The sequence below is a fragment of the Epinephelus lanceolatus genome, chromosome 14, assembly GCF_041903045.1.
Source record: "Epinephelus lanceolatus isolate andai-2023 chromosome 14, ASM4190304v1, whole genome shotgun sequence".
Classification (NCBI taxonomy): Eukaryota; Metazoa; Chordata; class Actinopteri; order Perciformes; family Serranidae; genus Epinephelus; species Epinephelus lanceolatus.
This window is the reverse complement of record NC_135747.1, coordinates 21708253-21736069: the sequence shown is the minus strand read 5'-3', so window position 1 is coordinate 21736069 and position 27817 is coordinate 21708253. Positions and strand designations below refer to the sequence as shown.

The following is a 27817-nucleotide window of genomic DNA, read 5'->3' as shown; positions in this document are numbered from 1 at the left end:
CTTTCCCATGACCCCCTCTACTCCTGCTGGCCCACAGCCCCTAGCCACCTGATTGCATTGGCACAATGGGACAAACCCCCCGCCCACGCATACACACACGCACACGCACACGCACACACACACACACACACACTCACACGCACACACACACACACACACGCACAGCTACTTTGTTTTTTGTGTCTTTCTTTTTTCATGTCTTTTGTCTGTTTTTTATATTTCTTATTTCACCATGCTACTTCACTGTCTGACTCACAAACAAATCAGAGAGAGATCCTTTTTACTTTTCCAGGTGAAATACAATTATACTTCCATCCCAGAGGGTTTTTAAATCTGTGTCTGTATAGCTGTTAATGTTTTGTTCTTGTCTTGTCTCTGTTGATTGCTGCAGTTTTTATTTTTCTATGTAATTTGATGCTGTTTCTTTGTGATGCAGAACAAGAAGCAGCTGTAAACCAGTTTTAATTGAATCAGGACAGTTCAGTATATTTAAAGTTACTTTTAATCTTTTCCTGTATAATAATAAATGAAATGATAACCAATTATCAATTATCACAAAATAATTTACCCCATGCCATGAGAATTGCACCTTTTTATTTCGATCAATTATAAGTATTTCTCCTTTATTAGTCATTTTTTGCAGGTTATCAACTAGACAGAAAAAGCTGAGATCACACAGGGATGGGAATTGATAAGATTTCATTGATACCAATGACATTATTATTTCTACTCTTTGGTCTGACTCTTCCTCGTCTGATTCCTTTATTGATTCCTGATCATTTTTTTGTGTGGAAAAAGGGTTTCAGCATCATTATAGGATATTTACCCTTGCTAATGGAGGTACTGCTCAGTTGTGAAGCAGTGGCACTCTTGTGTAGAGCATCAAATACACAGCATTCCTGGAATTTAATCTCGTGATATGAAGAAAAATGTTTTAGCATATTGTTGATGTTTCCACCCTTAATCGAAATGATCATTTTACAGACATTAGAAGTAGCACTTACACTGTTGGACCATTTCTTTCTGTCCGCTATGACTCCTTCTTGTTGCAAGTTTCCAGCAGCATAGTCACTATTATGAAATGAACAACTGTCAGAAAACCATGGCAGCATTGACCAAAGGAATTGATATACTCAAAGGCAAACATTTACGATAGATAAGACAATTTGGAGTCATCTCCAAATTGAGAATCCATCTCAGCTGGAACTGGTTCTTGATTCCCATCTCATCCTCCATCCATCAATCCATCCTGATTCCATCTATTTCTTTTATCTTTATGTTATTGATGTACTGTATAATCTTTTAATTTACAGAAGCAGTCCCCATCATTCACAAGTCCCACCCAGTCTCATAGCACCTGTGTGCATGTAAGGTCCATCACTCATTCCTCTCATTGTATAACAAAATTGTAGAGATGGGAAATGTGGCTGGAAAACAAATATATCTTGATATTTTTAAGCGTTGCACCGCACCATACTGCAGAGATGTCAGTAATCAAAACATGACGCACATCTATGAATTTGATGTGTCTGTTCCTGCAAATTGTTACCATACAATACCGCTATTTGTATCAATAGAAATACTTCCATTTTAATTGTAATGTCTGTGTTCCCGTTTTGAAACAGAGAACCAGGCCTAATTATTTGATAAGCATCATCTCCATTTCTAACTAGCTGTTTTCCTCCTTCTGATATCTAGCATCTTGGGAAATAAGCAGTTACTGATTACTTGCTATTACCGAATCTTTCTGATGATAAATGTTTCTGAATCTAGACATCTGAGAGAACAGAGGGAACCTCAGTTCAACTGGTGCTGCTGATTTGAGCAGACTTGGCGTAGCGAAAGGGAAAAAATATTACAGCCGATAGCTGTGATCTCTTGAGTCTGCTCTCCAGTCACAACTTTGTTTAAGCTGTAAGAAGAAGAAGAAGAAGAAGTAGAGAGTTCTTTTCTCAGAGCGTTATTGATATTAGAGAAATTCTTGGAGGCAAGACGTGGAACAATTTAGTCCATTTGATAGTGTAGTGACAGTTCATACTGCCAGTTTGGTTTCCCTGGACAAAATAAGGTCAAACTGCTGCTGTCATGCTTGTTGTCAAGGCTGTATTTAGGATAGTGTCATCTGTTGTTTTTATCCTTGAATCACCAGATAAACTTTGTGAAAGACCAGCAAGATGACATAACTGCAAAACTTCATGCAGAGTACCTGACTTTGGAGGAGGAGATCATTGGCCTTGGCTTAGAAGTAAGTTTCTCACTGGTGGTTCTAGATATCCTTCTGTTTCAGCAAAATCAAATTCCACTCTTATGGCTTGCACTTGAGCTTAAAAAGCGATCACTTCAGTGTGTCATCAAAGCAAATATCTAAATATTTCACCATATATCTCAAAGAAGGTCATAATGTCCTCCACAGAAATATCTTACTTCAGATACTCTGGCGATCATAGAAAACATTCCAGAGGAGGTTCTGGATTCAGACTGCCCTTACCCAGAGCTGAAGGACTCCCTGATCCAGGCCTTCCACTCCCTGTCAGAAAGGTGCAAGAGCAGGCTGCAGACTCTCCAAGATCAACTGCAGAGCACTGACAGGTATGGCCTGAGGACAACTAAAGTTCAGCTTTGCTTCTTTTTCATAATTCTAAGTGCTTACACATTGATCGAATGAGAAAATTGTGGTGATTTTTGCAGCTAATATGGAATACGTGTATAACGACTCTGCCTTCAATATCTCACTCAGTCTGAACAGAAATAGGCTTTTAATGATTCTCAGCCATCCATTTTGATAAATACAAGTATAGGCAGAGCTCCAGTGTAGCTGGGCAGATGACGATGAAAGATTAGAAACTCAGCAGGACATCAACAGCATATAGAGGCACAGCCACTTCACTCCACAGAGTGTCTTCTTCACCAGGAGGTTGATTATATCAATGGCTCTTGATTTTTATTTCCATATGGTCTGTCTCTATATAGCACCGTTATGGTCTTTGGGTGACAGCTCAGCTCAGTGTTGTAGCAAGCACCGTTGGCTCAGTATGAGTAGTGTGCAATTTATCAATATGTACCCTTTGGAAGCGAAGTGATATGAAGGAAGGGGAACACAAAGTGACATAGTGGTATTTATTTTGTTTTATGATCATGTGTTTTTTTGGTTGGAATCTGTTTCAGGTGTTGTGGCTGGTGTGCGGATGACCATGAACGTTTCCTGTTCACCTTGTCTCAGTACACTCATGACATTCCCAACCACAGAGCGCTCTACATGGACATGCTGCAAAGACTGTTTCCTGAGAAAACTCGACAGGAACTGGTCAGTACTTTGACAAAATATGTTAAAAAAAAGAAAAGAAAATTGATTTAGCTGCAAATTAAGTAGAGCAAGTAAGTTTATCAAATAAAAAAGCTGCTTTGCATGTCCAGTGAATACACAGGTATGCACACACTTGTGTGTACACTTGTACATACAGTGCTGTTTACAATGCATACACACACCAGCTACCAGAACACACACATATGAAAGTACTGATAATTACTGATATGTCTTTGAAAAAAAATAGGTTATGTTTTAAGCAAAATAGCCAAAATGTTGCTTGAAGCAAAGTTTAAAGCTCTCAAATGTAAAAATGTCCTGCATTAGTTTCTTTTAGATGATAGTAAAGGTAATACCTTTGAGTTTTGAACTGATGGTGGAACAAAACAAGATATTTTAAAGTATTGTGATGAACATGTTTCACTCTTTTCTGATCAATAAAGTATTGAGAAAATTAACTGATAATGAAAATAATCGCAAGGTTGGGTAATATATCTATATTATACCGATATCATGATATGACACTAAATATTGTCTTAGATTTTAGATGACATAATATCATCATTCATTCATTCATTTTCATTAACAGCTTATCCTGTTAGGGGTCGCGGGGGGCTGGAGCCTATCCCAGCTGACCTTGGGCGAGAGGCGGGGTACGCCCTGAACAGGTTGACAGACTATCGCAGGGCTAATATAATATCATAAGTGTTGTCTTTTTCTGGTTTAAAGGCTGAATTACAGTAAATTGATGTAATTTTCTGAACTTACCAGACTGTTCTAGCTGTTCTGTTATTTGCTTTTACCCACTTAGTACCCTAAGCCTAACTGCATCATTAAATAACATGGACATTCAGGAATGGTCCAGAAACCTCAGTGACAACACACATTTTTGCCTTGTATTGTATGATAAAAACCGCCACAGGTCATATGTTTAAAGGAACACTTCACCCCCCAGATGACCATTTGTGTGACATTTACTCATCCTGTGTTACCTTGAATTTGTAAAGTAAACTTTTTAAAACTGTTTTTCTCGCATGCCTTAAAAGTTATTGTTACCCACTTATTTTCGCATTACTGATCATTGTTTACTAAAATTTCTTTGTGTAAATATTTTGTGAAAGCAACAATCCTCAACTGTGAAGTATTGTCACAATATCACTGTCAGGGTATTTCGTCAAATATACATACAGTAACATTAACACCTTGAAGCCGCCTAGTGCAGCCACAGCCTGATCTGCTGACCACTGAGCCATTGGAGGTTGTGTATATTTAGCCTGTGGGATAAACTACCCTTTATAATTTTTCCCTCTACACCCACACATACAACACACACACATGCACACACTGTATATTGTTGCCCTTCCGCTCACACCCATCTTAAACTGTAACCCCCTTCCCCAGTCTGAAGCATCCCTGCAGTGTGAGTCCCAGGCTCCCTGATCAATGTAGCTCTGTAGTCTGTACTGAGAGAGACACACAGATAAGCCTGGACAATGAGCCGCTCAGCACACTGCAGGATGTGCCATGTCACCCACTGTGGACAACTCGCTCACGCCACCGCCTAGCATCACCATGACAACCGCCAGCCGCGCTCTCCTCCCTCACCCGCACCCAGAGACCTGTTCTCATATCAGTTCCAGCTGGGTGCTGCATTTAGAGCTGTGATCGTTCAGCCTTTGGGGGGCTGGGGGGGTTGGTGTAAGAAGGAGAGATGTATTTCTCAACAGTCTTTCACTTCCTCAGAAACAGACCCAGAGTTGATGTAGTGCTTACTCCACCTAATTCAGCTATTAGTCATAATTAAGCTGGCTTGCGTGCAATGGATAATCAGTGTGAACTACAGATTGAGTTGCTGAAACCCCACTGATTAAGTGCATGAATGCTATCCTGATATCAGTGTTTGGAAAAAAAAAAATGTTGATTTGATACAAGCTTTCTTGGCATTTTCTGTATCATAAATGAACAAGTATGATATTGATTAGTATCCAGTGAGCTCAAAGGATGGTCCCCTATTTGGAGTGAGCTCTGCACCTGTACATTTTTGGCTTCATTAGAACCGTGTCTGTTAAGCAGCAGTCTGCTCTGGGCAGATATTTTCCTTGTAAAATAATTCCCATTGTTCTAACAAACATATAGGTTGAATATATATAGGTTTCTATGGACTCAAAGTCCAAGCCTTTCTTATGTTTGTTTTTCACCTAAAGCCTGCTTCGTTTTGAGCCTTAATATTTTTCCCACCTGCCATTTACATCCATTTGCGTGCAATCTTTTCAGGATGAAAGCATCATTTTCTGTTGCTCCTGTCAGTCTTACCTTAATTCTAATGCACGATACAGCAGCTCTGTTTTATTGCCAGGTACCAGGTGAGACATATTGCCACAGTTAAAGGGTTTGTGCAGTGTAACAATTTAAGAGCCATAGTGATAAATCAGCTCCCATATTCCCTTCAGATTGCTCGAAGAATCCACTGTTTTGTACATTCTTCCATTTTGGGGGGTAGGATTGAGAGGAACGGTTTGAGAGGGTGCCATTTTTAGGGATTTTACTTAAAAATATGGCTTTTGTGAGATTGTCACTTAAGTTTCTCCTCTTTCATCTTGCAGAGAAATATCCAAAGGAAACTAGAGCAGAGAGTTGCATTAGTTGCATTTACTTACTTATCTCTCTTAATCCCATCACAAAATATGTTCTTACAGCAAAGGGTTGGGTGGGGGAGGCACATATAAGAGGGGGTTTAGGGGTTTGGGCATCAAGCACCTAATTTCCCACATTCTGGTGAATTTGTATGCACCAATTTGTGCCTTTTCTGCATAATTTTATGGTGAAAATGTCTGAGATTTCATCGAAATAAGAAGTCCTCTGCTTCTCTGCTACTTCAGTGTTTTTATTGGAAGTGGGGGAGGCAATGTACATGTCAAGGAGGACATGTCCCCTGTGTCCCACTCTACAATCTATGCCTATGCTCACAGCAGTATTTCTGACATATAGTACATATCACAATCTCAGCAAAAAGTCTTTTTATTCTGCATGTAGAAGTATGTAGCCATGTTTTCTGTGCTCCTTTAGTTGACCTATAGTTGAACTAGTCTCAGTTTCTAGCTAGCTCAGAGCAGACACCCCCCTCTGCTGGATGGAGCTCTTTATTGTCTGTTATGACTTGCTCTTTGATGTTCTCTCATAACTAGTTGAAGGCCAACTGAGTGCTAGCAGGATTTCATAGTAATGCTCTCATAATGTTCCATGGCAATAGCGGGAATCATTCATAGTCCTTACCTTCTCTGACTTTATCTGTGCAGCCAGTTTTATTTTCTCCTTTGTGTGGCTCAGTCCTTGTGGAGACAGCACTCCGCAGAGGGAATGTGGATGCAGTAGCTAAACTAAATGTCGTGCCACTTTAAGTGTACACTGCAGACACAGTGCGGCGGATGGTTTCACATACATGCTGTATCTAATTGTGTTGGATAAAGTGCATACGAGCATACATCGCATGACAAGTGTGAACACGCGAGCTTGTATGTGCACACATAAATGTGTTTACGCTCGCTCACAGCAGCACAAGGAAGGCGAGGGTGGTGAAGGAGAGGGCAAGAGAAAGTGAAGAACAGAGGGTGGATCTTCCTCAAGTTCTAAAGTTGTGCATTAATAAACAGGATTTGCTCGACTGCCTCTGGCACTTCTGTTCCGTTGGCAGGTCTGTCAGCTCACTCATTTTCAATAAAACCAGTCAGCCGTCTAATGCCTTCCCACCGTCAGTTAGCCGCTATTAGCCCATAGATGAATATCATTCCCTCTGTTCCAATGAAGCAGCCAAGTGATGCAGCCTCTGTGAGCGCTGACACAATGATGAATAGCTACAGGCAGCCCTCACACAGAAAGGAACTGTTTTCCTTCAGGACATTTCACAGACAGGAGAGAGGGACCATTTTATACACTATGCAGAGCCAGATCTGACACAGAGTTTTCCCTATGGTCCTGCTGCCATTATTATAGACAGTATATCATGTAGAGGTGTTTGCTGATATCTGTTTGCGTGTCATCAGTTCTGCACAACACTGTGTATAATACAGCAGTGTTGCCTTGTGAGCTGCGGTACTTCAATCTTGCACACCGTGTTCTTCATATTCATCCATCAATTTTTCTTTTAGGTGATGATTTTTGATTAAAGGTCCAGTGTGTAGGATTTAGGGTAATCTATTGGCAGAAATTATATTCAGTATTCATAACTGTTTTCATTTGTTTTGTAATCACCTGAAATTAAGAATCATGTTTTTGTTACCTTAGAATGAGCCATTTATTTATGGAGCAGGTCCTCCCCGATGGAGTCCACCATGTTCTTCTTCAGTAGCTCAGAATGGACAAACCAAACACTTTTAGCGTAGGCCACCCTAGTTTCCCTACATGCTTGGCACACAGGAGAAGTTTCAGTCCTTGTAACCTCACTGCTAGATGCAGACACACTGGACCTTTAATGCTTATGAAAAGAGCTAATACACTGGACCAACAAAGATAGTCAGTCATGATGTTGTCTCACTCTATCTCGTGCAAATACTGCCTTCTCCAGATAGAGCATGAACGTCTGTGGGACTGGCAGCGCTTCACCCAGACACAGCTGAGAGTAGTGACCCAGCAGTGTCAGCGGGACCAGGAAGAGCTGCTGGCCAGAGCCTTGGTCACCCTGCAGGAGGCCAGACATGCCCACCAGGAGGAGCTGGAGCTCCACAGAGTCCGCCAGCACCAGCAGGACATCTGCTCGCATCTCAGAGAGAAGGTTAGTGTCATTTAGTGGCATACCTTCACACCGGGAGCTGTCACATTTCGGGAACATTTCCAACTTTATGAGACGGCACTTTTTATGTTAGCAATTATGCAGTTCTGTGCCTACAAACCCGTAGTTAATCCCTGCAGGAAGTGGATGTATAACTTTAATATCCTACTACTGCAGCTTACACAGTAGGAGCTCTCTGTGGTCTACTGTACTTCTAAGGCACACTTACTCACATCTACTGGTGGAGTGGACAGAATTCAGCTGGCTTCCAGTATATAATAAGTATGATATTCTTTTCCAGCTATCACATGTGATAGTTGTGAGGGACTAGACAGTCTGGCTGCCTTCTTGTGTACAGTATATCTGCTGACGAGGCTGCATATCACGCCAGGCTGCCTGACAGCATCTCTCGCTTTAGCTGCCACTTGGGATGGGCTGTGAATGCAAACAAGCTAATAAGGATGGTCTTGCAAACATGATGTTGCTGTCTCTGAGGGGTTCTAGTTCACATTCGCACAACAAACAAGTTACTCATGTGAACAAATCCATGTGTTGTTGATGCAGCGCTGTACAAATTGAATTTGCTTTGCCTGCCAGTTTTAAGAAAAATAGTGCTGATGTCCTGTGGCTGATTAGATAACAAGAGTCTCTGATGTACCGAGGTGGGGTTGCTGTGGGGCATCACCACTGAGTCTAGTTATGTCAAATAACAGGACAGATCACCAAAGCGGGGGCAGCACGCTGGTTTAATTTTTTTTTTTTTTTTTAAGGAAAAAGGTACTAGACTTGCTTCCTTAAGATCTGTCGAGTTTGCATGTGCTTACCCCCTCTGCATTAATTACGGATCTCTCTTTTTTCTGTGTTTTTCAACCCCCAAATGTCCCCAGATTTAGTCTGTAGTTTTCATGTAATACAACTCTGCAGGGATACCAGCCCATGTTAGCTCCTGAGTTCTAGGTTGAAAAACAAGAACTGTTTGGGAATTTGTACATACGCATCTAAATCATTAACCCAGGGCCGTAATCAGCTATAAAAATTGAGAGCGGGGGACCATTTTCAACCCACACCTGCGACCCAGCCCTCCAGGGGTCTGGGGAATGACTATGATGATGTAGGCGCGGACGCTTCTAGTCGCAGTGGCCGCAAGTCACTCATCAGGATGCGGAAATCAACTCATCAGTCTGTAAACTCTCCTCCTGCTACTTCTGCTAGCTAGGAAGGTTGAGGTTTTCAATTGTAAACATCAGTAACCATCAAGGAAATGATGGAGAAGATGGCTGCCAGCAGAACTAACATCCTGCTAGCCATTGTGTAGGTCTTGGAAAATAAACTGGACAACCTCCATGACGCATCAGTTTCCAACGAAATATCAGGAACTGTAATATCTATTGATTCACCAAAACTTAGCTAAATCCTGGACGGCGCCATTCAACCAGGTGACTCTTCTTCTAGATGCCGATCTGACAGAGTAGAGGACTCTGGCAAGAGAAGGTGAGGAAGTGTGTGCTTTACACTGAATAAGGACTGGTGTGATGGTGGGATTGTGAGGTGCTGTCCTGTTCCAGCTGTGGATCACTGCTATTACCATTCCGAGGCGGCTACAGTGTGGTGCTGCCGGAGTTCAGCCCTCGTAGCCATCTTGTTGAGGTCAGAATGTGTTAACACTTAAGGCGTTGGACTACCAGAAACCATGGATTACCAGGACCATCCGAAAATGATTATGAGGCAGCGGCCAGCAATATAAGAAGACGTAAAAAAAAAAAAAGGACGAAATTACAGTGCACAAGCTAAAGGAGCTGATGGGATCACATTTCACTGAAGTTGTACCTTGTATAATTCCATGTGACAAATAAATGACTGATTGAAATCCCCCGCGGAGAAATTGTTAGAAGCTTAATAGCTAAATTGGCTATTTTAACGCATTAAAACACTTCATACCATGACTTTTTATGACATTCAAGTGACATACTGTAATATGATTTTGTGACAGTTTACAAAACTGTAACAGTGGATAGTGATATTTTCCACTTTTTAATACAGTTGAAATTAATGAAATAGAAAGTACAGTACAGGTACATTGATTATACCCAGAGCAGTCAAACAACAGCTTCTTCAGGGGTATGGAAACACTACTTGCATAAACCACATGTAGAACTGCAGTACATCGAAATACTAGAACCAGCAGTAATAATAAGTTTAATAATAGTTATTATAGTAATACGTTTCTTAAGTTGTATTATTACGTTAGCTAATAATTATTTCAGACCACGGTGTATGGTTGCCTGAGGAAGCAAAGCAATTTTATATATATATATATATATATATATATATATATATATATATATATATATTTATCAATATATTAGGGGGCATTTTGTTCACATTTAAATAGTAAGGGGAGTATTATAATTAGCATTAATCACATATTCCACTGAATGTGAAGAGCATTCATGGGAGGTATGTTGTGAACTAACAAACCAACAGCCTTTCTGCAGGGAAATTTTCTTAGGTCCCAAGTATATACAGAATATGACCTTCCCTGTGCCACTTGCTTTGTCCAAAAGTTAATTTTTCACGTGTCACACTTTAGTGTTATCATTTAATTGTCTAGCAAGGCTGCAAATTCGGGCATAAAAACTGGCTCTTTATTTCACAAGCTGCGCCTAAACTATGCAGCTTATAAACATAAACACCTCTTTGATTTACTGCAGCGCACCAGATGCCTGACACCAGAATCTCTCTCTCTAAACTTAAATCAAAGGTTGGACTGGAAGACAGTTTCAAAAGAGGTTGACAATTGATTTTTTCTTTTTCATACGCATACTTCCTGCCTCATTTTCAAGGGGAAAGGTGCCGTACTTAAGTATATTCAATCTCAAGTTGCATTGCTCTACTAAACATGCAGAGCAGTATGCTGTTAGGCACAAGGGAGAAGAGAGTGATGGGCACGTTGCTCAGCTTTGCAGTGCATATAGTTAAAATGTATTGATGGGAAGATACCAGAGATTTTTATTCTATTGAATTTTCACTAGGAGAGAAAAACTGATCAGTGACCCCTGTCTTAAAGATGATATTCATTTATTACTTCCCTGTTGCTATAAGTGTACATAAAAACATCAACTGGAGTGCATTTTCCACAGCAAAAGTCTACTTTAATCTATTTTGCTGCATGTTTTAACTCCTGGAATTCATATGCACCTCCGACAGTTTCCAACAATCAACAGCTCACAGATTCTCTCCCTTTGATTAACATAATACATCATGTTGGACAGGTAGTTTTTCTCCTAACTTGCTTTATTGTGCAGCTGATTATTGCACTAAACTGTAGTGTTTTCACTTTATCCTTCACTTTGGTGTAAGTGTAGAAGCAAATTCAAGGGCAATGATCACTTCATATTCAGTTTTGTCAGAATGGAGCTATTTTAGCTGCAACGACTGGCATAATAAAGTTGTGTTGGGGAGAAAACACATCACAGGATTTTAAAATGATGTAATATTTTATTCAAGACAGCAGTATGTACCTGCGAGCTCTGTTTTACTGTATTTTTGAAAACAACAGGGGCGTTTGACATTAAGTAGAGGTAAACCTGCAGCAGAACATAAACTTCACACTTCTGACGATGGCAAACACATTTCTGAGTTTTGCTTTCATGCTTCTCTGAAGCAATGAGAAAAATAAAATCCCACAGACATTTATATTCCCATGACATTTCCACATCCAGGTTTTTTGTTTATGCAGTGCATGTGCACATATTTGATTTTGTGTGGAGGCTCAGACGGACGCCTGTTTGCATCCCATCTTTTTTCCACTGCCTTTATCATGCCAGCACAGCGACTCAGTGGCAAGACAAGATGGATTCCCCTCCCATTGCATCTGCTTCTTTAACACTTTGTTTTCTGCAGCTGCTCCCTTTGACCCAAGCAACTCTCCCGACTCTGCTGTGAGTCATTCACCTCTCTTGAGATCAATTCCCTTTCTACACTCAGTGATATTCCTATTTTAATAAGTGTGCTGTATGGAATTATATGATTTTGTTGAGCGCTGGTGCAATGCCGCCGGCAGGTCCAATGTATCAACATTTATATTTTATGGAGGTCTCATGGTCATTACCATAATCCAACATTTAAGAGCAGTTCATCCTCAGTTAACTTTGCTTTTCTGCATAGTGTATTTTGTACCCCACAGAGTAACTCAATTAAACTTAACTCAGCCAAAAAATTAAAAGTGGGGAAAAAAAATTGCATATTTTTGCTAAGGAGGAAAATAAGCAGCCTGCCTGAGTCAGCTGTACCACCTGTTGCAACGGAGAGCTTGTAAAAACTAGTTTGCAAGAGAGCAGAGAGGTTGAAATAGTTAAAAGGTTAAAGTAATGCATAAATAGTTGATATTACTAAAAGTATGAATATCAATTTATATAGTATAAAAAACTAATAGAAGCACCAGATAAACAGTTGATATGGGTCAGCTTTTTTATTTTTTACTTAAGCACTTATGCAAAGTTCTACTTGACTTGACTATTGGATGAACACATGAAATAGTTAGCTTAAAGGGAAATTTTGGTTTATTTCAACCTGTCTCCTATCATCATAAATTTGCTCTCTGCTTTCCAAAGCGCGGCCGAAATATCGCGAGAACAAGCAGCGATCTCATACCGTGCCTGAAATCTCGCGAACTCTAGATAAAGCCCAGCTGGATACTACTCCAGGTGGAGGTGTCTCGTCCTCGGTCACATCCAGACCTTGAAAATAAGGCTGCAACCGGTCCCATTCCTTGCAACAGAGGCATTCCTCTTCTGTGGGCATTGGGGCACAGCATTCACAGGTACACCACCAATCTCCAGAGCTACTCAGCCTTGCAGCAGCCATTCCTCCTCTCTCGTCCTCTACCTGTTGCGCCTCTCTCTCTCTCCTCCTCCGTTCTTCAATTTCATGAAGCTCTTCGTCAGTGTATTCTGGCTCAAATAAATAAGGGCGGCCATCAAACTCTGCAAAATCAAATTCCACCTCCACAGAGTCGAAGTCTGGCAAAAAGTCAGCCATTATTCTATAAATCTTTCATAAAATAAATGAATGAACTTTTCAGGCTACTGTCCAGTTCTGCCTTCCAGCTGTTGCTGCTTGTTCTCACGAGATTTCGGCCGCGCTTTGGAAAGCAGAGCTAAATGGTAAACAAACATGGCAGCACACCGGTAAGGTAAGACAACACGTTTACATGTCGTTTTCTATATGTTCTCTGACATTTATCCTAACGATATGAGGCGGTCTTTGTGGAAAAAAAGCTTGTTTAGTGGACTAACTTTGCACTTGAAGTATGCCCGTTCACTTACGTTTTAACAGGTCTGATGCTACTATGGGCCCCGGCTGTATCTAGGCTAATGGCTAACATGCTAACTATTATTTTTATGTCACTAGTCACTTGAAACAAATTTAGGACGATAGGAGACAGGTTGAAATAAACCGAAATTTCCCTTTAAAATAATGGATGTATGGTTCAAATTGTTAGCTGAACGTATCACTGTAAACACATAGCCGCACGTCATCGTCAGACCAAAAACTGATGAGATCTGAGATTCAGCTGAGAGTAATGGATAAACTGTCGAAGTAATGAGTAGCTAAATAGTAATAGCTAAAAGTATGGATTTACTGTAAAACTTCAGTTAAAAGCCTAGTCCCAATTAAAGGCCTGGTCCCTTTTACTAGCCCCCTGTGGCTACACATTTTGACAAATAAATGCCAGCAACAGAGAAACAGTTTTGTATGAAAGGAATTAAAGGCCTTTCCCATATACTGTAGACGCGTGTCCCAAATATAGGCCTGTTGAGTTCAAATAATAGCCTGGGCTACTAAATGAAGTTTTACGGTATATAATTACATAAAAGTAATGATGAACGGTTCATATCAACAAATTAACTACTTAAGGTAATGTATAAACAGTTGAAGAAGTGACTTAATTACTTAAGTAACATAATTAGCCATGTGTAAGTTTAAGGATAAAAGGTTTCAATAGCAAGCTAAAAGAAACATAAAAGAAGCTGAAAGTAATGGAACAGCAGTTGAAATGGTTAGCTTCAGTATTGCCAATGAAAATGAGAGGGAAAGCCAACTGTCTGTGCTCTGTCTGGGATTTTCATAGTTTCCTCTTTGACGCCTGCTGCTCTCAGTCTGACACCCGGTCACTACCTTTTAATAAATTCCTGACCTCAACTGAGTGCTGTGGGGTTACATACCCTCAAACGTCCGAAACACAGGAAATAAGAAGAAAATACTGACAGAGGGCAGAGTCTCTGCAGAAAAATACACCACCACACACCTCTCAAGGGGTGATTGGGAGGGATTACTTCTGTATGAGTCTATACATTGCAGATCAAGCGAAGCACCTCAAACATCCCTTTCCTCAGCAATGCTTTCCAGCTCCTTCTGGGGGACCCCAAGGCATTCCTAGGCCATATGAGATATGACTCTCATCCCAACTACTTCACACTTTGTTGCAAACCACCTCAGTGCATGCTGGAGGTCACGGTGTGATGAAGCCAACAGAACCACATCATCTGCAAAAAGCAGAGATGCAACTCTGAGGTTTCCAAACTGGACCCCTTCCTCCCCCCAGCTGCGCCTTGTGATCCTGTCCATGAATATCACAAACAAGATCAATGACAAAGGACATTTCTGGGGGAGACCAACACCCACTGAGACCGTGTTTGACTTATTTGGGGTATATAAAATAAATAAAGTAACCATATCTGGTTAATATAATTAATAGTTTTAACTGTCAGTTATAATCCACTCATAACATTTACTTAATGCCAGTGAAAAAGTGCTTGCACTCATCTGATCAGGGTGTGGGGATACATTAGACAAAAGAGGTTTGGAACCACAGGGTTTACCACTGGCAAGTGCACTAATGTAGGAGTGACCCTCTTTAAACAGTTTATACCATTGTAAACTGGTTTAAGCTACAGCATTTTGAAACAGATTGAAAAGATAAAGGACTGCTGTAGTGGTACTTGTCGGCTAAATTGCTGTCTTGCCATATTTTCTAGCTGTGATTATGCAAATAAATACCGTCTACATCTCATCTTTCCTGTGCCTCCGTGGCTTCAGATGAGAGCATATATTGGATGTGTTTTGGTCAGTACTGGTCTGGTTCTGACCTCATGATGGGGAGCACGGCTGTGTGCTGCCAGCTTTCTTCTGAGGGACATGCAGTGGGAGGAAACTCAGGGTAATTGATTTCAGAGTGAGCTTGTACCCTTCTGTTTTGGAAAGGGCAAGGCTGTCACACAGACCACAGCTTCTTCTCGAGAACCACAGCTTGGCCACACAGAGATGGCTGGCTGGATTCATGTGTCGACACAGATGACATTCCTGATCAAAAAGCAGTTCAGTTTCAGAGTGAGCTCCAGATGTGAAATACAGTAATATAACTGTGGGATGTGTGTGCTGTGAAAAGTAAAAATGAAATGGATAAGTAGTTAACACTTCCTGCACGAGATATTCATTCCAGTTTATCACCAAGAAACAGACTCTTCTTCATGAATCATCAGCTATTTGCTCTGCAGTGCTCTGGCTGCTGTAATTAGCAGGCATTGTTCTTGGTGTTACTGTTCATTCAAGCCTTCTATTCTGTCCTTGCTTTCATTTTGCCTCCCACTTACATCTCACTCCCAGGCATCTTTGATGAGCAATTGTGTTTTCCACATTAGTAAATAAAGCCTGGAGGGATAACAGATTGTTGCAACATGCTCAGGTGGGAAAGGGATGAGCAGCCCAACAGGACGAGCGACACAACAATCAAAAGAACAACGATTTTCATAAGATGGGGAGGGTGTTTTCTTTTAATGCAAAATCTATTTTTTTCATTTCCTGCTCTCCACAGCAATATCAACATCACTGCTAAAGATTAACTTATGCCCGGATGATCTGTGTGCTCCTCATGTAGTACTCAGTGTATTCTCCAGGCACTGTGTTAGCAGATCCCCTGTCACTGAGTGTTAGTGACTAACAAGTACAACTCTTCATCCCTCTGGTGGTCAAATGGACACAGCAGAGTCTCAGTAGTTGAGACAGTGCGTGGGCCACACAGTGTTTCAGCTGACAACTCTCTGAGGAGTTAATTGCTCGGATGTGTATAATTTTTCCTCCTCAAAGTGATGTACCTGTTATGGTCCTCAGGAAAGTTCTTATTGTGCCAGCTGTGGAAGCACAAAGATAATTGCATAGTTTCTTTTTTTTCATCTCTTAATGGACATTAGTTCTTGTCCCTTTCAAGATTCAGTAAATCTCACGTGTCATTAATGTCACTCAGAGTGGTGCCGCATTTGGAGGCGTGGTGCTGTTCTTATAAATACACCACTCATTCTCTCCAGTTTGCCGCTCTAATTCACAGCAATGATATTGGTTCAAGATTAGCATGAGTTCATACCTAATCTGTTTCACTCATCTGTTATGTATCTAAAGTTTGTCATTAAATGACCTGCAGTGGAAAGTAACAATGACAGCTGCTGCTACACCCCCTGACAGAAGACATCACGATAAGTGTACAGTTATATTAACAAAGGCTTTGAGCAGGCTGCAGTGTGCAGATAAAAAGGCTATCGTTCTTTTGTTATTCTGACATCTCCGCAGTCATTTCTGTGCTGCCGTGAAAAAGGATGGTGTCCCATTTCCCTTTGAATTCACAGAAAATGAGATTCCAATGACAAATTACTGTAGACTGTACATAATGACCATTTTATTCTCTTTGTGCTCGCTGAAATGCCTTTTCATCTCTGCCTAAACAAGAAAGACGTACAAAATACATTCAGCTGCTGCAGCATTCACAGCGTTCACAGTGGATCAAAGCCATAAAGGTACATTTCAGTTGGTTCTGTGACCTCAAGTGACCACTGCAATTGAGCTTTAGACTTTTGCTTTATGAGACTTTGGGGGAAAAAACAAAGATAGTGTTATCTGTCACGTTAGTCAAAATATATGCTTCACAGACCCACCCACTAGGTTGTTTACAGACCCCATCTCTCAAGGTTCCAAGCATCAAGTGTGCAGGTATCTTATCTGGGCCAGGCTGGAGTTTGATGGATGGTCTAATTATGTGCACTTGTTTTTCTGTACTTTTTTGTTTAAAAAAAAAAAAAATCCCAAAGCTTTTTTAATTTCATTTTCAGAAGGAGAGAAAGATGGGGAATGACATGCAATAAAAGTCCCCAGTCAGACTCAAACCAGAGCTGTTGTAATTACTGTATTTGGGCAGCCCATAGTTTAGAGGCAGCTTTTAGCTATCATGTTCTGAGCTGCTACAGTGTGACGATCTGTGAGCAGAAGAGTTGAAATCTTTTTACATAAACTTAAAACCTACCTGTTCAGCCAGGCTTTTAATGTAGAATTTTTATTGATATTATATTATATACATTATTTTTATTATTGTATTTTATTTTTATTTTTTATTTTTGTTTTGTCCTTTTCATATATTTTATCTAGCTAGTATCTACTTTTTGTCTTAGTCTTAGTTTTTTTTTTTTTTTTTACTGTTTTATAGCTTTTAAATCTATTTTTTTAGATTTTCATCATTTTCATTGTCTGCATTTGGTCTTTAATTTTTAAAAAGCTTGTTTTGTCTTCTTATCAGTCTTCTGTCTTATTGTCAGTCATCTGTGAAGCACCTTGAACTGCACTAACCCGTATGAGAGGTGCTATACAATCAAAGTTTGATTTGTTTGATTGAACAGGACACCCCAAAATATGGATGATTTAAAATGTGTTTAAACCCTTTATATGCATTATATAGAAGGGGGATAACATTGCCTATTTCTCAATTGTCTATAATTTGTTTTATGCACTATAGGTCCTTTTTTCCTGAGGCCAAAAATAATGTTGCAAGTAAAGATGCCCACAGTGCTCACTAAAGCATTTTAGTAGGTGTCTGTGTAATTTAAGTTGAAGCTTGAGTGTGCTTGAGTCCACTCCTTAAGACTGGTCTTAACAAAGACCGTCTTAGGAGTTACGACCAGGCGTAGTAAAGACCAGTTGGTGCAACCGGCCCCTGAGGTTTTGTACAGGTCTTTTGTTTGCTTGGGGCACCACTAGTTACTGGAATCATTACTGTGACCTTTCACAATCACAACATTATATTACACAAGGCAATATCAGCGGCGACACCATCGGTTGAACATTTCTCGTAAAGACCCAGTACAGCACCAGGGTAAAGGGACAGTGCAGGCTGGAAAACAGTTTTATGACGGAGGGTAAATATTGACACAATGTTGTCACCATCAATACTCTGTCACTACTCAGGATTTCTGGTCACGAAATTGCATATTGAACCCAGTTTCAGGAAAATAGAGCCCTGAATTTCTGTATGAGAGAACATTTTGATTTCTAAAGCAGAAGCATGTTGCATCTCCAGCATCAGCACTGTCAAATGGAAGTGGATTAGAGGCTGGATTGTTTAAAGTCCTCTCTCAAACACACAGCTGCCGCCGCTTTTTCTCAGGCGGACATCAAGTATGATTGACTTGATGATACCGCTGGTGCTAATGTGTGTGAGACCATGTTAATTTGCAGTTCATTTCTTCTGGGATTTCTAAGCTCTCCGCTGATAGATCTGTGAATCCGTCTGCCCAGTTGGAATGCAACACTCTAATACCCGGCACGCCGCAGAGAGGCTGCTGCATAACGAACCTGTCACTCATTCCCTTGCAAATTTTGCACTGTGTGTGTGTGTGTGTGTGTGTGTGTGTGTGTATGTGATAAGTTTGGACTGTCTGTTTCCAGATGTCTAGCTGGGTGAGTGAAGATTGCCTTCTCTGCGAGCACGTGAACACAGTTTTAGGAGTGAAATATTTGTCAGTGTTCTGTCAAGACAACGTGTCTCCATGTATGGTGATTACCATATTCTCAGACATGTGTACACATGCTTAGTTTCATAAACATCCTTCAGACTTAACTGGATAATAACATAAATCCACAGTCATCCAATTGCTTTTCTTTGCATTGTAGTTTCATACACTGGTTCTTACCCTGAGGGTCCTGACCCCCATAAAAAAAATAATACAGTTGACCTATATCTCAGCATTTCATTCATTTCTGTGCAGACAACTAAATGAAAATGTAAGTTAGGGTTTAATTCATTATTCAAAATATAAACTCAGGATAAGGGCATGGTGAAGACCTGAACTCAAGCTATATTCACAGAGCCTTCACTCTCTGCTAAACCTTTCTCACAAAAGTACACAGTTGATATGAATATATGTTAAGTGCTACATCGTAAGCAACTGGAGTTTCTTGAAGACGTTTCACCTTTCATCCAAGAAGCTTCTTCAGTTGGATGAGAGGTGAAATTTCTTCAATAAACTCAAGCATGTCCAGCTGCCTATGATATAGCACTTTATATAACCATGACCTGGATGACTGAGAATAGAAAAGGGGTCCCTTAAAGTTTAAGGAAGAAGGCTGGGAATCACTTGCTTAATACATTTAAAAGGGACCTATTTTGCTTTTCCTTATTTTCTGTCATAAATATATATAATGTTATGTGGTGAGATGTTAATATTAAACATGGCCAAAGTTTTAGATAATGAGGTAGACATATGTAAAGGTAATCCCTGTGAGGAAAAACACAGGCGTCACACCGTTCTGAATACTCTGTTTTCAATGTTTTTTTAGGACAAGCTGACGTCAGCTTGTGACAGATTTGTTCAAAAGGTCATCTGCTCCAGGCACACTGTTGCGTCCCGATTCGCATGCTTTTTCTTTTTACTTTTATTAGGTACTTTAGCTGTCTTTGAAAACTATCTACTGTTGCATGCAGCATGCACACAATTGGGACATACTTGACCCTCTTACTCAAATATTTGTTATATCTGTAGAGATAAAACAAAACACTGTTCACCGAGCTTGCCAGAGAACCCAGAGAGCCCTGATGTTGTTTTTTTTGCAAGAAATAATAACTGCATGCATTGTAGGTTCCAACATATTATATTCATGATAGTAAAATTACAGAGGCTATACATTTTTCTCTCGTTGTTATTTAATACTTAAGCCTTTTTGTTGGTGGTTATATTTATCATTTTATATTCAATTAAACATTTATTATTCTTATTATTACTGTTAGGCTGGTCATCACTCACTTGAATGCACTGCCATCCATCATTGTGGCTTCTTACAGCTGTCAATCAGCTGTCAACCTTTTTTTTCAACTCAGTTAATGTGACGTATCTTTCGCTGCACAGAGGATTGTGGGTCAGAATAGCCAGAAAAGCATGCTGGCTTGCAAAATCCAACCGGATGTTGTAGAACATCCTGATACTTTTTGGATACTACATTTGGCATACTATGTATTGGGACATACCCAATAGTCTATATATCTTCTATATAGTATGGTAGTATGGGTATTGGAATGCACAGTAAGTAGCCTACACTGCTACATAAAGCTACATGCTAACATCAGGGAAATGTGTAATATTGCTAAAGTTGATAAATTCTCCCTGATTTCAGATGATACTCCTGCTAGAACATGTCAGGTTGTGCAGGTTGTTTGTCTAGAAGCTTTTATTGGAGATTTTTCACGGTAGAAAGTGCCGCCATACACCATTACAGACATTCCCCGGCTGCAATGTCAGTGCAAAGACTCAGAGAAATGGAAGACCTGGAAACGTTGACCATTCAGAGCAGGCTGGGCTCCTATAGGAGGGAGGCTCAAAGAGACAGGTGCTAGACACACATTTCCGACAGAGGGTGAATACAGCTGTTCCAGCACAGAGTGTGTGAGGAAAATAAAGTGTTTTTTTGAACATTAAAGAATGTAAACATGTTTCAGTAGAAACCCAGAATACAAGTATGAACCTGAAAATGACCATAATAGGTCTCCTTTAAACTAAAAGTTCCTGCTCTGAATCTTTATAGTTTAAAAGGTGCATAAACATCTACGTGAAAATATCCCAGTTTTTCTTTCTGGAGTTATATATGATACCTGCCCTAAGTTGCTGCATAAGGACAGCACTGTTATAGGGCACAAACACAAGGGGTTTCTTTATTATTCAATGCTCTGATGGGTCCCGAGGTGATCTAACGCAACGTGTGAAAAGAAGTTTTGACACCTTTTCGAAAGTTCATGCCACATGTTGGCACCATGACAGTGGGGCACAGCTGGTCGTCTCCCTGTGAGTGATTCTTTGAAGACAGCTGTTCACGGACGATAAGCTGCTTTTTTTGTTTCTCCCCTGTGTGTATTTGCACATGTGTTTGTAGCTGCAGCAGTGGCGGGCCCAGCAGGAGGAGGTGGCAAAGCTGGAGGCAGCTATAGCTGCTAGACAACAAGAGGAAGAAGAGGCGCGGCTAAAGAGGCAGCAGCAGAAGGAGGCCGCCATCAGATCACAGCACAAAGAAAAAGTAAACATCATCACACTTGTCACAGTGAATGTGTCAGTTTCTTCCTGCAGCACGTCCTTAATTTCAACATTCATGCATATGAGTGTGTACAGTCACATTTCATTTCATTTTCATTTGTGTGATTTCCCACATTTAAGGTGCGTTATCATGGAAAGACAAGTTACACGTACGTTTATAAAAACATGTGTTATGTTCAAACCTAGTTGAGTTAAACATTAGTGTATAAAGAAGTCTCAATAAAGAGGTCTTATTACAAGAGATATTCTCTCTGGGTGACAGATGGTATTTTTTAATCTTGTGCTCAGCATCCTTTTATGTTGTGAACATAACTTATTACCTTGTGCATACGAGTTCATCTTGAGGGAAAAAGCAAGATAATCAACTATAAATGCATATGTTTTCTTTTATGATGCAGCTTCCTCCACAGGAATAAGCTGCTGTATAATTTAATGGACAATAGGTGTAGATGGGTGAGGCTTGGATGAATGTTTATCCATCTAAAGAGTCATACTGGCTCAGATGGATCCTGAGCCCTGTGCACACAAATAGCAATGATTTCACAGAAAAGAAAGTACATCTCAAAAGCACCAAATTATATGTGTCACGACAGCTCATGCTAAAAAATCTTTTGGTGTGTGTATGAATGACTTCTAACAGAAAGTAATATGGCTGAATAGCACTGAAAGTTATCTATTTTACAGAACTATTGGAAAGGAAATGCAGCTCTCCCAAACTTCTACACACTTTTTAATAACTTGTTTGCATTAGATAAATAAAAACACACTGGGACATCAGGTGCTCTGTAAAGAATAAACCATGCTATATTTCCTTATTACAGTGCTCTCACAGTCATGAAATTCCCAGAGAATTATAGAATTAGAAAAACTGTTTTCAGGGCTTTAGTTTAGTTAATTTAAGAAGGGACACCGCAAATTAATAAATACACATGGTATATAAATGCCAGAATTAGCCAAAAGGCTATTATTCATCTGTGGTCCCTTGGCCCAGATGTTACACAAGGCTACCTAAGGTCATGTTTACACGAAAATGATCCGCTGAAAACGGAATCGTTTCTCATTTTGGTTTTGAAAAAAGTTCCATGATCAGACGATGACGACAATCTGCAAAAATGACCAAAAATGCGTTGGTGTAAATGCCAGGCCAGTAGTTGGCAGTGTGACTTTGTAATGAAACAACACGCGCCTGCACACTGTACATGCGCTTCCTGCTACAGAGCGGTGATGTACAAGATGGCAACCGCACGAATGTTCATCTGGACGAACGACGAAGGGGAGTTGCTACAGTAAATCTACACTTTGCTGGAGAAGCACTGATAAATTCAATGGGGTGAGCAGCACAAACAGAGCTCAGGAGTCCGCCATTGTTATTGTGATGGTCGACTTTCTCGTGCATGTCTAGACTGGAACCATAATGCGCATGTGCGAAAAGTCTCTGTTTTCAGAGGAACTGCATATTGCAAGTTGAAATCGTTGTCAGAAAAACAGGACCTAAAATACAATAAAGCACAAAAAACAAACAAACAAAAGACAAAAAAGGGCTCACAGTTTAAAAGACTTATTTGAACACATCAACAAGAAGTGATTTTAACTTGATTTTTTTAGTCACAAGAATGTAACGATCATCAAATGTGAGATTCAGTGCTAAAACTTGAGGCAAGGAGACCACAGAGGAAGATGGCAGCACACTAGCGGAGCTCCTGATAACCATCGGTTAACTTCATAAATTTGGAAACATACACTTCACTGGTAACAGTGGTTGGGTATGACGGTACCTGAATCACCAAGGTTATGCCTTATGGGGGACCAAACAGAGTTACCAAACGTATCAAAACGCGACCTTGTTGTGATAATTGTCGGACTACAGTACTGTCGGTTTGTATCAATTTGACTGAATGGATAATAAAAAATTTGAATTCCAAATGCAATATAAAAGGACATACAATTTTTAAAAGTGCTAGAGGCAGTGGTGACAAATTTCCACATAGAACAACACTGCAATACAAGCAGGACATATCATTAGTAGCAGCAGAAGAGTTTAGTGCTTACATGTGTATGTATTAATCATCCATTGTTTTAACTGATCACTGAAAGATCTATATGCATTTAGTTCTCTGATATGAATTGAAATTACATGTCACTCTCTTGAACCTCTTACAGAGATGGTACCTAGACCCTAGCATTTCCACCGCAAACAGCACCCTTAAATGTGGGTGGGTTTGTTGTCACTCCTCCGTCCAGCACTCACTGTATTTCTTCATTACCAATGACACCTATGAAATCTGCCCTTTGTTTATCATCTACAGAACAAGGTTGCACGCCAACATTTTCAGAACAAAATAAAACAGGCTGCAGTGAGAGTCTCTCTCTATGGGATATTCAAAAATAGCAGGTTTGTGCATTTAGTCCTTCCAAGGCGAGCTCGGGGGTTAGTGTTGCCGGAGTCCACAGGAACAACACTCTGCCACACTTTTTTTTTCTATGAGTGAGGATTGGAATATATGCAGCTATATAAACTATACATCAATAAATCTGCGTACATTAGGGTTTCAACTGCAGGACAAGCAAATGGAAAGTCATTGATATATAAAATGAACAAGCGTGGACCAAGAATAGACCCTTGTGGGACACCATTACACAACTGCACTGGCTCAGAGCGATGATTATTTATGGAGACTGATTGAGACCAGTTGGTAAGGTATGATTCCACACATTTCACTGCACCTTTAGAGAAATTAAATTTGGATAGCTTTGTGAAGAGAACTTTGTGATTGACAGTATCAGAAGCTTTCCTGAGGCCAAGAATTACAGCACCTACAACACCACCATGATCAAGCAAGGATTTTAGTTTCTCTATAAAGAGACAATTTGCCATCTCTGTTAAGTGTTTAGCTCTGAAGCCAAATTGCACTGGGTGGAGAGACAGTCTAGTGTGCTATGCCCCATGTGCATGGATTGTGCTCTATGATAGCCATATAGGCCTACCTGTTTTAAAGTACTTAAATAAAGTCATGGAAATGGGATGATATATTATGGAAAAGTTATGGAAAAGTTTTGAAAATTCATTGGTAAAGATGTGTGGGAACCCTCATATTATAAAGTTGTCGATGTATGGCAGATCAAATTACACGTCAAGGCATCAACTTGCCTCGAATTTGTGGCTACACTGAAGGTTTTAATCGTGGGCACACATGGAGATCAAATTGAAAGCATATGTTGTAACAGTTATCTGGGTATTTTGATCATTTAATTTAGTTAAAGTCCTCACAGGTACAATAACTCCACTGTGTGTGCGTGTTTGTGTGTGTGTCTGACTGTTTAATTAACTCTCTCCTCAGGGGTCTGCTCAGAGAGCATGGTCAACTTGAGACACTCTCTGATTAATGAGAGCATTTAGGCTGCATTGGATTCCATATAATTTAGCACAATAGTCTGCCAGACATTGAAATATCATCTCATTCTTTTTATTTACACTTATCTGATTCCTGCTCTGTCACAATCAATAGGACATGACAATCCTAAGAGTTCTGTGGGAGTCGAAACTAGTGCGAGCATGGCTACTGTTCTTGCGGCTCTTGTTAACTTTTGTCATTATTCTTTGTAAATTGTTGTTTTTCCCCCAGGTCAGGCAGTTTTATTTAAGGCAGCAGGAGAGGAGGGAGATGCTGGAGCAGAGGGATCAAGAGAGACTTGCTAATCTGAGGAGCGTCATGGAAGAACAGGCAAGGCGAGATAAAGAGAGGTAAGTGTTGCACCATGGGACCTTGAGTTTTCAAAGAGATGCTAAAAGAGTTGCCGAAAGATAATCCAGAGAATACATTATTTGCCATTACAAGCATGTCATGATGTGTGTTTTCCTTTTTGATTATGGGCTTATAACCTCTTACACTTTCAGATGTACTACAAATAAATGTTTATGTGTAGTACTAATGTAGCCAATATCGACCTTACTTTTCTCTTGTGATGTAACAGCTATATTACAATTATTAACACGACAGTCCGCCGTGTCAAATTACTCCTCAAGAGCTTTGTCAAGTCTGAAAAAAATTAACCCTGATGATTTCTCCAGGGTTATCTGAGCATGGGCTTAAAGGGCCAGTGTGTAATATTTGGCATGGTTTATTGTCAATCTGAATCTGAATCTTCTACCCATTAATATGTTTATACAAGTGTATAATCGCTATAAAATAAAATTCGTTTGGTTTTCGTAGACTTATAATTATGCTTTTATATATGCTTTAGAGAGGTCGCCATCTTGCGCCGCCATGTATGTACGGCAGACCGAGCGGACAATCCAGCCAGAGAACACGTTTTGCGTGTATAAATGAACCAACGAAGACAGCGGAAGGAAGGAAGAAGGAGGAGGAAACAGCAGAGTGTCTTAGTAGTTCGTTGATAGAGAGTAGTGAAAAGTTTTTTTAGTTATAAAGTTTGCGAATGGACCACACTTACCACGCAACAGGAGAGAATGAACCCGAACCGTCATCTGCGAGGAAAAGAAGACGCAACTTCACTCCTTGTGATGCACTCTCTGCGGCGCTTTTCCTCCTGATGATATATCTCCCCAACGATGGGAGCACCAAATCCCATTCTGTGCATTCAGCCTCTTCTCTCGCCCGCTCAGCATCAAACACATGGAGTTCCTCATCTGTGTGCTCCGGCTCAAACAGGTATGGCTCTGGGTCTGTGTCCGCTACAAGAAACTCTTCAAAATCGCGTTCAAAGTCGTCCATTGCAGCTACTATAGTCCGGAGATATTGCTAGGCTAAATAAGCAGCTGAGCTCTGTTACCAGCTACGCTGTCAGTCAGTGTGCGGGCTGGAGATTGAGCAGAGAGGGGAGGGGGGTCCCCACTCAGTATGGTCAACGAGTATGTGTGTAAAGTTTTGCAGTGTGTCTGTTACGCTAGAAGAGTCAGAGTTTGGGACGGAGTCTTTTACCCCCTGGAGTGTTACCGGAGTTTCTGGAGTGCTCAAATAAACGGGCCTTTTTCCCGAACGCTCCTCTGGTCTCCTGCTCGTGAGTGATTCATTACAATATCGTAACATGGCTTAGATTTCTAAATAAACATACACCTCGTCGCTAGATAGACCTACTCCTGAAAAACTCGTGCGCAAGGCTTTTTGTCCCTACGAGGCCACCGTCATTTACCCAACGGGAGGGGTGAGCGAGTGAGCCCTCCAATCTAGAATTTGGCCACTGATGTCACTGTTTTCAACCCATTTTACACACTGGCCCTTTAAAATACTACAAGAGTTTAACAGAAAGTCACAAACTGGTTATGTGGAGGGTCTGATAAAAAGATGCTGTTGGTTGCATTTTAGGAAGTACAGGATTAAGCATTTTTGAACTGACCCACACTGGGGACTAAAAGTCAGGATTCCTTGGCCTCTGCTGCTTCAATTTTAACCAGTCTTTTTTAAATCTGTCCATTATGAGTCACCCAACTTTATGAAATGCAATTTTTTTTTCTTGAATATTCCTTCAAGACTAAGGGAGACTGATGACAGCACCTCAGGTCAAAATACTTCCTGGATTGCACTGAACATTACAGACTGAATCTGAAGGTGAATTTGACCTTTAACCCCTTTACAAGTCATGATCTAATTAGCATTAGTTCTAACATTCTAATGCAGTTCCCAAAGTTTCCAAAGATGTCAAATATGATTTTTTAAAATGAATCTACTGTGAAATGATCCATCTGTTGGAACGGTGCAGCCATCAAAAACATGTTTGAATATTTCCCTCAGTGGAAACATCAAGTTGATACTTTATACATAAAGACGTCAGAAGGTGTGGAATTATACAATGTCAATTACCCAGCGTGTTACTGTGAGTTCATGTAGAAAACTTTTTTTTTCCCTTATACCTCCAAGGTGAACGTAGAATCCAAAAAAGGCAAACATTCTTGATTAATTGAAGTCATAGGGGGCCACAAATAACAACAGAAAAACTGTATCAAAACATCTGTTTACAAACCCTCACACAGCTCATGCAGTATAATCCAAGTCTCATTTATCCAGTCATATGCTCAGTACTCCCCAAACACATGCATTTTCGCTAAAGCGTTACAATGTAAGACACTTCCGACTATACCGGTAGCACACTCTGAGCGTGCCTTAGCAAGCGCATGGGTTTGAACTCTGTTTGAGTTCCAACACACATGCCTGCCCAGGTATGGTACTTGGCCGTGCTGAGATTGTTTGTGCAGAGGTGTTGAGCATACGACCGGATAAATGAGACCTGTATTATACTGGACATGTTGTGTGAGAGTTTGTTAACACATGTTTTGATACAGTTTTGCTGTTGAACTCTATTCCCTTTTACCTCAATTCATGAAGTATGTTG

The 27817-nt window shown here is 40.3% G+C and overlaps 1 protein-coding gene across 1 annotated transcript in view; it reads left to right on the top strand.

Annotated features, from left to right (window-relative positions):
• Positions 1 to 27817, top strand: part of LOC117251362 (coiled-coil domain-containing protein 148-like) — a 45973-nt gene that overhangs the window by 12980 nt on the left and 5176 nt on the right. Inside the window, exons 7-12 of the mRNA XM_033617597.2 lie at positions 2150 to 2245; positions 2414 to 2589; positions 3166 to 3304; positions 7866 to 8072; positions 21312 to 21452; positions 25093 to 25211. Coding sequence (XP_033473488.2) covers positions 2150 to 2245; positions 2414 to 2589; positions 3166 to 3304; positions 7866 to 8072; positions 21312 to 21452; positions 25093 to 25211 — 878 coding nt within the window. The remainder of the gene's footprint in view (positions 1 to 2149; positions 2246 to 2413; positions 2590 to 3165; positions 3305 to 7865; positions 8073 to 21311; positions 21453 to 25092; positions 25212 to 27817) is intronic.